This window comes from Lethenteron reissneri, chromosome 23, assembly GCF_015708825.2.
Source record: "Lethenteron reissneri isolate LAM-NWPU_2019-01 chromosome 23, ASM1570882v1, whole genome shotgun sequence".
Classification (NCBI taxonomy): Eukaryota; Metazoa; Chordata; class Hyperoartia; order Petromyzontiformes; family Petromyzontidae; genus Lethenteron; species Lethenteron reissneri.
The window spans coordinates 20,555,655-20,568,302 of NC_083801.1; the positions used below are offsets into that span (position 1 = coordinate 20,555,655).

At 46.5% G+C, this 12,648-nt stretch overlaps 1 protein-coding gene across 1 annotated transcript in view; it reads left to right on the forward strand.

Annotated features, from left to right (window-relative positions):
• Window positions 1–12,648, forward strand: part of LOC133346179 (triple functional domain protein-like) — a 183,956-nt gene that overhangs the window by 128,441 nt on the left and 42,867 nt on the right. Inside the window, 1 exon segment of the mRNA XM_061557661.1 lies at window positions 11,245–11,389. Within this exon segment, the coding sequence (XP_061413645.1) occupies window positions 11,245–11,389 (145 nt within the window).

Genomic DNA, 12,648 nt, shown 5'->3' on the forward strand with positions numbered 1-12,648 from the left:
GTGCCGCACAGCGTTCGCTGGCTTTAGGAGAGAGTGGGAGATGGACTTGGAGGTCAGGGAGGAAGGTTGCAACCATTCGGTGAGCTGGCGCCAAATTCCCCCACAACTTCCTGCGCTCCTCTGTGTGTGTACGTACGTTCAACTTCTTTCGCACCGTACGTAACCAACTGTGCTTATCGTAGGTGCGGTGGAAGGGACAAACGAACTAAACAGAAAAAAGCAGTTCTATGGAGAAATTAGTTTTCACTCCCTTTGATTTAAAAGTGCACAGCTTCAGTGGCTTCCTCATTGAGGAGGGAAGAGCGTTTCTGGACGGCCGCCGCAGAAGCGCACCTGAAAGCGCGCGATGCGGTGCCCGTCTTTGTTCTATGGCCCGCCAACAGCCGCTTGGAGGATGAACCGAGTTCGCGTGATGGTTTATGCCCCTTGACGATGTCATCGGCCAATTGTCGAGTGCTTACATGTGGGAGGAAACCGAAGCACCTGGAGAGAACCCACGCGTGCGAGGGGGCAACCATTCTCCGTCCCATACAGATGGAACAAATGCATATTAGTCCACACTTGCTGTGCCACCTCAACTGGCGAGTCAGTGTATGGCACCTCAACCTCCCACGGGAAGGGAGTTGCACAAAATGCGTGTGATTCGCCAATGGTCGCCTCCCCGAGGGCTGCCGTGCGCGGTCGATCCTGCGGCGCACGGTCGCGACAAGGGTGCTTGTGAGGACACCTCCTGTGTATTATTTTGAGACATTGTGATATCTAAATTGAGAGTGAAGGCCGTGGTGTTGTTGTTGTGCCTTCTTTTATCCGTTGCAGCCGTCGTGCATTTGCATGAAGAGCGTTTGTGTTGGTTTTCATTCCGTTCACGGGGTCATGAGAGAGGGGGGCGGGCGGGCGAGCGGGCGGGGGGACGGCGAGATGGGGGGCAGGAGACAGAGAGAGAGGGGGGGGAAGAGGAGGGAGCATTGGGGGGGGGGGGGGAGGAGCAGTGTTGGTGAAGAGCTGCAGTGCACGTAGCAAACCTTCGCCCGCCCACCAGAGCACCGCCCCATTTGCCTGCACATGCTCAAAATGGCAGGTAGCTTGCGTGCCTCCGTGTGGCTGCGAGCGGAATGTGGTGATGTCCTCCTATAAGAGGGTGCGGCTGGTGGCACGGGCCGGGCAGGCATGACCGCGCAACGGAGCTCGCGCCGCCGGCCTGTCAGCGCGAGAGGACTTGCGGAATGAGGAGAGGACGTGCGCACGACTCTGTCGGCTGCTGCTGTTTCTGCCGCTCAGCGCTCGGCCAATTGTGTTGCCTCCGCAGAGGTGTGTGTCTGCGTGTCTGTGTGTGTGTGTTCTGTGTGTGTTTTGTGTGTGTGTTCTGTGTGTGTGTGTGCGCGCGCGCGCGTGCAGGGCACTCCTCTGGTGTGCACATGGACACGCGCGCGTGCACATTGGTGATGCCGGGCTGCCTCGCGATGCACGCTTTCACGCGCCCTCTCTCTCTCTCCCGCTCGCTCGCTCTCTCTTTTCGCTCCGTGGTGCAATCTCACGGGGGCTCGGTCAAGGCCATGAGGCGTGCAGTAGCAGCGGCGGCGGCGGCGACGGCAGCAGCAGCTGGGCGATTGACAGCAGCAGATGCTGACTGCCAATCCGGCAAGCTTTCCTTTTCTGCTGCCTGCGTGACATTGTATCTTTATCTCCCGCGGCCCGGTTAATTCTGCGCTCACCGAGTCGCTGACCGGCTTGAGTGCTTCATCGTCAAGCTGGTCAACTGCCCGAATGAATGACTGGTTGGTTGGATGGTGGTGGCGTTGATGAAGCTTGTTTTGTCTCACTAATGGGGGTGTCGCGCACCCCACTCATCGTTGTCATCATCATCTCCAAACCGAGTGCCCCGAAGGGGGCCATAGTTTGGTAGCCGAGTTGCCACGGCGGTTTTCTTCCATTAGTTTTGGCTTTATAACAACCCTTGCTTGCTTCGCGCACAACAGGTTTTGAACTGTGTTTTTTGTTGCCCCACCGTATTTGATATTGCGTGCGATCGTAGTACCCGTGCTCTGATGTAAATTGGGTCAGAAATCATGACGCATAGGGCGCCGATTTGAAATAAACTTTCCCGTTGTTTACATTTTAACTGCGGTTGAGTAGTGTGCGTTGCGGATGGTTGTAAGCGTAATTATAGCTTAAAGGAAATTGCAAGGTTTAACGAATGCCCGCCAAATGTCAGACTTTTGTGCCTGCTGTTCAGAGTTGTTGAGAGAGAAAAAAAACTATAATCTGTTGTTATTGCGACACGAGCAGTAGCTGTGGATTTTGGGGATCGTGCTCAAAAAAATATGAAACGAGAGTTGGGCATAAACTCAAAAAGTTTCGTGCCAGTTCAAATATCTGCAAACAGGTGCAGGTTCAGAACGATTAAAGCAAGACCTCTTAATATTCCACGCAAATTTATACTTCTCAAAAGTTATAGTACATTAAAAAAAAAATCTTCTCTCAAAATTAACGAGGCGTTAACATTCATCGACACGTCTGAAAAATATTGCTTGGACTTGAGAGTCGTTAAATTAGCTCGCCTCTTAAGGACAAACTACAGCAGGTAAAGAGAATAAATAAACTGCGGTGGTGACGGCATTGCGAATAGAACCGCCGTCGGCATTTTAAGCGACCTTACAGAACTGGAGTTTTGGGTTTTGAGATGTTAATTTGGAAGTTTGCCACCTTTCAAGAAGAGTGCAGTTTGGTCGGGGTGTGTGATCTGTCTTTTTATTTAGGTCCTGTGCGTGCGTGTGGTTAACATGTGTGTGGGCACCGACTTGTAACTCGTTTGTGTGTTTATTTATTTTTATCTTCATACGTATTTTGCTACGTTGTGAGGGACTTTAATTGATGCCGGAGAAAACATTTTGGTTGATGATGAATCCTCACACGGCTAAGAATGATTACCTCGTAAGAACGGGATTTGCATTCTGAAACGGCACATTTTCCCGTCGCTTCTTCTCAACGTGACCCTCTTGAACACGCGTCATTACCGAATCGCCTTCCGTCTTTTAAGTTGCAAATGAACAAAAATCGGGTCGTTTGGTGAAGTGTTTATTATCTTGGTTGTAAGAATGCTTTTTTACGCTTCAGAAATGTCCAAATCTATTCATTGAAAACACGATCACCTAATTGCATAAAGCAGCCCGCCCTGTCAGACCGCTAATGGCTTAGTTGCTTGCATCAGCATGCAGTGCGTGTAAATGCGAGATGAATTTTGCCTGTTTCAATTTCACATCACGAGTGCGATCTGGCCGTGATTGACGCGACTGAAGCTCTTACTTTGCCGAAACATTTCAGAATGTGTGGTGCCTCTTCAGGGTGCCCTGCAATGGCAGCTGTTGGTTGAAAACATATTTATAGTGTCGCTAGGTTTTTTTTAGATACGTATTTCACTTGTGTATTTTACTGAGAGACTGTCATCGAATGATGTTATAACCATTACAAAAAAATGTAGATTTATTTGTTTTTGTACAAATCAGGGTCGGGCTGCTGGAAAAATATAAAATATATATGGATGCTATGTCAGCATGCATTTATGGTTGGCAACAAAGCAAGGGAAATGAAATGACACGGTGAAAGGAAAACATTACGTGCGAATCAATTCTTTTTGGGACCAGTGGGATCGCTATAAGATTTATTAATTACAATTTTTGTTTGTTTTTACATTGTTCTCATGCGAGGTCTTGCCTCTTGTTGAGCGATGGCTTCGCGTCTGAACCCCTGAGCACAACCAATGTTATGCAAGGAATAACGTGAGTTTTGATGACCCCAGCGGCAGGGGTCTGTGATGCTCTCACACTGGGTCTAAATAATACACCAACAGCAGCCGCTTAGGAAGCACGTTACGCGGTGGACGCGGTGGACGCGCTGAGTAATGAGGGGCTGGGATGCAGTGATTATTCATTTACCGAATAATTGGAAACTGGTGTAATGAACTAGGTGCAGCTGTATAGACTGCACACGCCACTTAAGGGTGGATATGTAGAGCATTCATACCAGAGGATTCATATATTCTTGAAAAAGTGAGATGTTTTGGCGACAACAAGGAGATGGTCGTTGTCAGTCTGATTATTTTAACGACCGTCAGTCATTCTAATGATGTTCAGCATTGCCAGCTGTCCCGGTTTTCCCAGGATCGTGTTCGTTTTGAGATTTCACTATCCTGGGAAATCTCTCAATAATCCCCCGACATTGGAAGTCCTCGTTTTTGTCAGTCGCAGAATAATAATAATACTACACCAGTCAATCTTGATTTGAAGCTTTCGTGACTGCAGGAATCCATACTCTTTGGTTATTTCGGTAAAGTCACGTGACTTTACCGAAAGAACCAAAGAGAATACACCACTCAAGACAATAAATTGACGATTAGATCTGACCTCTTGTGGTATTGTGAGATATTCTCCCTAATCCCATGATACGGCCTGGTTTTTTGTATCTTAGAGGTGGCACCTCCGATTAGCACGGTTGGCTACGTACGTTGCAAAAGAAGTTCAACATCCATACATAACAACCGTGATGATGACTTTGTTTACATCATCAGTCAGATGACGAATTTCACCCCCTGACCCCACCTTGTTCCTACCTCACTGCAGCGGTCCTTATTTAAGGCCATTGGAGCTAACTTTACGCATGTATTTATTACACGTGTTTACCCACGAAAGCCTCACTGAGTCCCAAGACTCTTTTTCAGCAGGGCCCTGCCAAGTTTTTTGCAGTAAGGGGTAATGGTTTCCGTGTGTGACTTAGTTTCATAATTAATGAATTTGCAAATCATTTTTCTAATGTGGATCATCACACTGGCACACAATGGTCTACTCTACTTCGAAAGGTGTCACGACATTTCTTAACATCTACTATGGAACATCTTCTTGGTTCTTTCGGTGAAGTCACGTAGAAGGGAAGTAATACAATAATAAGAATAAAACATAATAAAATTATTCTCACGACGTTTCGGCCAAAACGCAAGCAGCCGTCCTCAGGTGAAAAACCAGGTCCGTCGAGGCAACAGAGTCTGAAGATGAATCCCTGCAGTCACGAAAGCTTTAAATCAAAATTTACTATGGAACAATTTATACACCCGCAGCATTAACCAGGGCCGGCTTTCGAGTACGAATCACGACCCCCCCCCCCCCTCCCCCCGTATCAGGTGATGAACGTCCAGTGCCACTGTCCCGATGTTGGTGGCGGGGAATTTCACACAAGACAAATATCCCCTTTGCAGTCGAGTAAATGTCTTGCTCGTTGAGGCCGCTGTTTCTCAATGTGTTACCGTGACATTTCGTATTCCCAGCCACCCTATGCAAACTTGCACAGGTATTGTGTGCATGCAACATGTGCATCGCACGTCTCATCCATCACAGCTTACAGATTTGCACAACGATTCACGTGTCGGACTTAAGGCTATTGCATAGGTTTCAGTGGGCACAGTCTTCAGCGTTTGTTTCCACTAAGATCTGAGAATATTTACTGCCCCACCCCTAGCAAAGGAGACAGGAACAGAGATGCTAATCTCCGTAAAGACACATTTACGTATTGTGCCTAATTATTTTAGTTGTAAGTTGTGGAACTCAGGCCCAGTAATCACTTGCTGGCACAGTGGACATGCTTTATGACTGAATGTAAACAACGCTAATAGCCGCAGGACATCTTCAAAGCTTAGTTGCTTAGGCTTGTTGCAAAAACAAATGCCACCGGATATCCAAGTAGAAATTAAGTTTATGCATACACCGCACATGTTCAGCACATAAACAACACAAGCTCTAATAGCATATGTATGGTCTTTTAGGGAAAATGTTGTTCACGAGCAATTATAAAGTTCAACACTACGTGTCAAAAGGCTGGTAGAATTAGCATCATCACCGGATGCATTGGTCACTGAATTGACCCATGTGAGACCCGGGCCTGGTTTAGATACGCTTATCCACTGGTATGTCTGACCAGAAATTTAACTCAAAGTTGTCAATATCACAGTAGGAAGGATTTACGATGTTACCACTTTCTGCAAACACAGGTTGCTGGATTAAATTGTCGCATTTCAGAGTCCTGATATTATTCAGCAGACCGACACCGAGTGCCAGCACCCTTCCAGGAAGTTGTGAACTTATATATTTGGCCAAACACACCAAGTCCATGCAGACGAGATTTAAAAGAACACAGGATGAGATGTTACTATCCTTTGTGCAAGCACTTCCAAGAGTTCATGAACAGTGAGCCTGGTGAAATTTGGGGAGCGCATCGTCAGTAGTGACCCTTTGGTTCCTAGGGTGTTTCACCCTATTCAACGGTCCGCACAGCATGGTACTTTAGCCCATAAAATCTGTAATCCACCAAGCCCTGTCTTCAAAAATCTATTAATTACAGGCATGCACCACCGTAACCTGGAATTAAAATGACAAAATGACAACTGCATGGTTTGTTATCGGTGTGTGTAGTATTTGAATGTTTTTTTTTTGATAAATCAACAATGCTAAGCAACATGATACCATAATTATGACCCAGCCCAAGCAGTTCCTGTAAATATTTGTAGAGTTAAATGTAGATTGATAGACTTATATGGCACACACGCACACAGGTAATGCGTTTATCCGGTATTACACATACGCTTGTGCACACAGACATAAACACAGAGATAAGACAGCTCAACCCACGCACACGCAAAGCATGTGTAGCATATACAGCAGTAGCCTTATTCGACTTGTGAACACAAAGGTCCCCTATATAGCCTTCAACAGTCTGTTGGGACAAGTGTTGTTCGCATGCACCTATTAAGGCTTGCACCGTACACACAGCAACATATACTCATTTTAATGGTGAGTTGACCTCGGGAAGGGGCCTAGGACCCGTTTAGATATTCGTCACCGATGTTGTCCGAGTGAGAATTAAACCCAGGTCGCCAGTTTTATAGTGCAGTGCGGTAATTACTACTCTACAGCTCCCAACTGTTTATGTGTGCACGTGCACATGTATTAATGCATATGTATACATGCATACACAAAAATACAGGTAGCTACAGATGCCAAGCGTCCTGGTATAACTGGGACAGTCTCAGTTTAAGAAATGTTATCCTGATGTCCCGAAGCGTTTGTGACAATCGTAGTTTTCTCCCAGTTTAACATTTTCTGACCTCGTCTCACTCACGATCGGGGAAAACAGTGTTGGGGCTACCTAGGTTGTGGGTTGGGTTGTCATAGAGGTAGGCAGGGCCTATGAGCAGTGGCGGGATATATTAACTACCTTGCATGGTATACAGGAGATCGTGGGTTCGATCTCGGACGCTGACGCCTGTATATTTGGAGTTTGCATGTCCTCCCCGTGGTCGTGTGGACTTTTGTTTGGGTCCTCCGGTTTAGAAAAATGAGAATCCACTTTGTTGATGGTTCAGTTGTGGCCAGGTCGTTTATAAAAAAAAAAAGAGCTATCTAGTTCAGTGGGCCTTACCTGGTAAAATAATCATTAGTTTAGCTTTTAAGAGGGGAAATATTAGAGCAAGGAGGCCATTCACTTTGAAAGGCATGGCTGATGATTAAATTATCACAATCCTGTCGAGGTGTCTGTGGTGCTGGAGGAGAAGAGGCTGATCCTCCAAGACATTTGGTAGCTTTTAAAGCGCGTATTAGTGCACAACGTGCACCAATACCACTCTCAGTTGGGTGCGCTGCATGCCAAATCATAGGCTCTGCTGGATAATTTAATATTACATGGACTTCAAATGCCGGGCCAGGGTCGGGGCCTTTGATACAGATGCCTGTTTAGAAGTGCAATACTGTACGTGGTTGGAGTTCCTTGTCAAGCTGTGGTCAAACATCATTGCAGCACTGAGCGAGAGGCTCGATTGAAGCCCCAGCTCCCCAGTTGGGGTAGGATGGCCGTCGCACCTCCCGATTAGCTACAAAAAATGGGTAAAGATGCTCCTTGAGAAGGTGTTGAGAAGTCTCGACGTTTTTTTCCAGAGGTTGCCGCCACCACGAAAAACGTGTCTAGAAAGGATGCCTCACTGTGTCCTTGACGTCGATCACACATCTGGCGTTCTCCTATTTAAAAGCTGCCCCGTAAAAAGACACATGTAAAAATAATAATAGGCGACTGCTGCTGTTGCATTATTAATAATTACAGCTTATTTAGCGCCTTTCATTCATTTCTAAAGGCTGTTTACATCCGTGAACAATGGAAACGGTTTGGCTAAGAAGTTGCTAAGTTATAAATAGGAGAGATACCTTCTGAAAGAGAAATGTTTTTAGGCAGGACTCCCTGACAGCCTTTGGCAGAGAGTCCCACAGTCCGGGTGCCACAGAAGTGAAGCCCAGACATTGCCCATGAGACTTGAGCTTTGTTCTGGGGATGCAGAGGAGAGATCCCTCATTGTGTATCTATAAATTTAGATTTAAAGCTTTCGTGACTGCAGGGATTCATATTCTTGGTTCTTTCGGTAAAGTCACGTAGAAGGGAAACATTAAAATAATAAAAATATAAAACAATAAAATTCTCACGACGTTTCGACTGCAACACAAGCAACGCTGAGTCAGCGTTGCACCGGCCAGATTGAGACGAAGCAACGTTTTTGCACAGCGCCAATATCCCCCTCTTGACCAAGCGACTCAACGTTGCGGTGGTGCCCCCCCCCCCCCGTTCGTTTGAGCCGTCACAGGGGAAGGTGGCCATTGGCAAGTAACCAATTCTTTGCATCGCATTCGCTGCTGATCCCGAGCCACACTTATTCCGCCTGGGGGGGGTCGAAGTATTGAGTCAGAAATTACCTTCGGGGTTGCGTAATAAACCCAGCAGTGATTACCACATTGGTCACTTTGGAGACTTAACTGAATTTCCAGTGGGCATGGTGCCACACCGCTCTGAGACGGGACCAATGGAGCAAGTGGCACGTACAGCCCGGCGTGCACTCATCTCCAGTGGTCACTGTCGATTTGAAAGATGTTTTCTCCACTCCGGAATTTTCCACAGCCTTGGTGAAGAGTTCTCACGCTGTAAAGTTATCATATAAATGCTTGCGGTGAAGATGTCTGTGCCATAACCGTGCGTCGTTGTGTCCGTGACGGACGCGCCCGCCCTTTAGGCCCTTGTTCATGGCTGGTGTCTGCCATGAAGGAGGGCCATAGGCTAATATGTCACTTATTATTTAGTCTTTTTCCTCTTTGGGTCTGTGCCATGGACTATTTTTTATCTTTCCGTGTGCATCGCTGGTAGTGCTGTATCACACACAAAAAAGGTGCCCATTAGGGTTCGATCGTCTTGCGTTTGTGCGCATTCTTCTTGGTCAGCTGCAGCTTTCGCGATGAGCTTCCGTCATCCTCCATACGCCATGAAATGTGCCCTATCTAAAGTCACCTGTGATGCCTCCGCTTGCCGCTTTGAGGCCTAATATGTCTCCGCCGTTCCTTCAAACATTTAGGAACAAGTCCTGGAGTCAAGTTTGCAGGAATTAGTTTTGCCTCCTTGAGTCATCGTCGTTGCTTTCGTCGCACACAGTGCCGTTTGTGCAATCGTTTGAACTTTGTGTTTATATGATGCGTAGCCAAACTGCGTTTAAATATAGGAATGGAAACTAATTTGAGCCGCCTGACGGTTGGACGCTGCACTCCTGTGGTGCGTTGGCAATGGAGGCTCTAAGGGGTGGCGCTCCGTCCGCTTCTTTGCCTCTTTCTCAACTACCAGACTAACATTATTGACGGTCCTTATAGTATGTTTTTAAAGGGTGGGGTATGGATAGAAACATGCCTGTGTGTTGTGACACCATTGGCTGGCGCTGTAACTATTCGCTGGCCCTCGCAATTCGATTAACAGGCACGATTCGGGATTGTGAGGTTTTGTCTTATAAGTCGATTCTTGTAATTTCTTCGTGGTGTGTTTTAGCACCCATGTTGGCTGTAGCAGTCACGAGAACCAATCGCATTCAACATGCACACGAATCTAAATCGATTCTTCCATCCAAGTGTTTTTTTTCCGAGTAAGTCGTGTGCTTATGGATCATTGTTTATTGAACTGATGTAACGTTACAGGATTACCATCAAACCGCTGTTGAATGAGCTCAGATTACAGTCTTGTTTCTGGTCTCCATCCTAAGAAAAGTATTTGTAAACATTGAACAGATGGCCTTAAACAGTAAAGTAACAATAAACTAAACGCATTTGTCAATAACACTGTGGCCTTAAAAGGAAAACATATAATAGTAAATTTGGGGCAATGGCCGATCATCTATCAAGAGAAGGGCTTTGTTGTTATGTATACGTGTGTACCACTGCCAACACAGCATCGCCAACTAATTTGTTCAATACAAAGTAGCTTTGACAATTATGTAAGCCATGATATACCATCGTCATAACATTCAAGATTTATACCTAATGTTAGGCTTACATTGATGTATATTTTGTATGGCAACTTTTTTGAGACATCCTCTTGTCAGTGTATTGACTCAAACTTTCATGGGGGGTTTACTTTAATGCCGGTGGGGTAACTGTTGAAAACCCACTTCGCAGGTGCGAGTCAGAACATCATCATCATCAGCAGCCACGATCTATCCACTGCTCTATGAAGGCCTCCTCGCGCCATCATCACCAACCCTCACATTCTTGCGATGTCACAGTCCCCCAAAGCTAATCTCACCGCTCCATCTGGTCGTCCTCTCGGACACGCTGTCTTCCTTGGCCGCCCGTCTAATTCTCACAACTTGCACTGCACAGCTCTACTGCTGTGTATTTATTTCTGCCTTGCCTCGGTCGTTATATATTTAGCCGTGGCTCGACTGTAGTAATATTAGGGCCGTTGCCGTCCTCTTGGATGGGTGACCTAGCCTTGTTTTTATGGCTGTGACTCTGGGCTGACGCGCAGGAGAAGTTGCGCGTTCACTCTTGTGGCGCACAGCCAGGTGAAAACAAACGACGACAAAATATTTATTAGCATTTTTTTATCTAATTAGTTTTTTTGGAAAACATTCATAAATTAAGCAACAACATAAAATGTCCTCATCTGTACACATTGAACCTCTGCCAGGGAATATTTTCTTACTCCACAATTGAACAAAGTTTTAGTTGCGGAAATTAGTTTTTTCTTCGCACTTTTTGGCTCTCACCGGTTATGCATGGCGACACGAATGTTCTGTGTATACACTGGGCATGGGTCTACATGTGTTAATGTGGTTTGTCTGGCACGTGTGTGTGTGCGTGCGCGCATGCATTTGTGTCTGCGCGGATTTGTCGTCTGCGTGCGTAGACTCCCTGTCGGCGTCGAGTGGCGACGCCAGCCCTTCCACGGGATCCCTGCATCCCCACCCCCTGGTGCCGCCCCTCCAGAGCTCGCCGGGACCCAAGAGGCCTGGGAACACCCTGCGCAAGTGGCTGACCAGTCCTGTCCGCAGGTAACCGCGGCACACCTGCATAGGGGGGGGGATCAGACTGGTTACTCTCCTTTACAACTCCTCCTCGTCTTCTTCTTGTCGTACGGCTGCCGATGTAGATGCAGAGCAACAATTACGATCTCACATTCAGGTGGTCAAGCCAGACAACCGCGGAGGGTATCATCGCTGTGGTGTCTCCTTCGTATTTGTGGATCGGGCATTGCGTCATTATATGTTCTATGGTTTGTTCTGGATGATCGCAGTCACCAAGAATGTGCAAATACATTTCAGAAGATTAGATTGAGTGTACCCCATGTGTATATTTCTTTCAAATTATTCGATACATTTTATAGTTTTAATATGCTTTCAACTATTAAGAAAAGGAGAAGTAATGGGCATTGGCAGGACATGTCACGGAACATGTCACGAGAATTGATGATGGTGGAAGATCAACAGTAGTGATGGATTAGCAGCCATGAAATGGAACACGTCTGAGAGGACGTCCATCGGGGAGATGGAGCGATGATTGCATCTCAAGTGAAGGTGTTGGCTGGATTGCCGCTTTATACAGCTGCAGATTGATAATGGCTAATGACGATGATGGAGTAGATATTGGATTTTTTTTTTTATAAACTCATGTCCTCACGCTTTCAGATACTTTTGATTGGATGCTGACAATAGCAATGCTCTTAGGCTTTTTGCAAACACTGATAAGAAACTGTTGAAATAAAATAACATTGTTGTCGAGCATTTTACGGAAATAAACTCCCAGGGCGGTTCATATAATAAACAACAAGAGATTAAATGACGATGACGCATTTTGTTTCATGCCCATTAGCACATTATCCGTACGTGTTCAGGCAAGGCAAGACACAGCACACATGGTACACACGTGAGCGTGAGTTTCCCTTGTCGTATTAAAGCTGCGAAAGGCGCAGCTGCGCTGTGGCGTCGAATACAGACACGGCTCACGCGCGTTTAGCATTGGTAATGAGAGCGACGGTGGAAGGCGCCGAGGGAACAGTCGTAACACTAGTGCAGGGCCTTCCTGAGATTGCTATTCAGTTCCGGGTGCCAGTGATTGACTAATAATTGTAATGGGTAGACCAAGGTGGCCGGGCATTGTGCTGGCGGCCCATGTATTTCACCAGGATCACGGGAGTGTTGGTTTTATTTTGTTTCAAATGGGACCTTTATCCTTGGAGATGCCCACTTCTTGCGGTCCTCAGATTTCTGGTGTAAGAGTATTAGGAGGGCCTCTTAGGCTAGCTATTATCTTG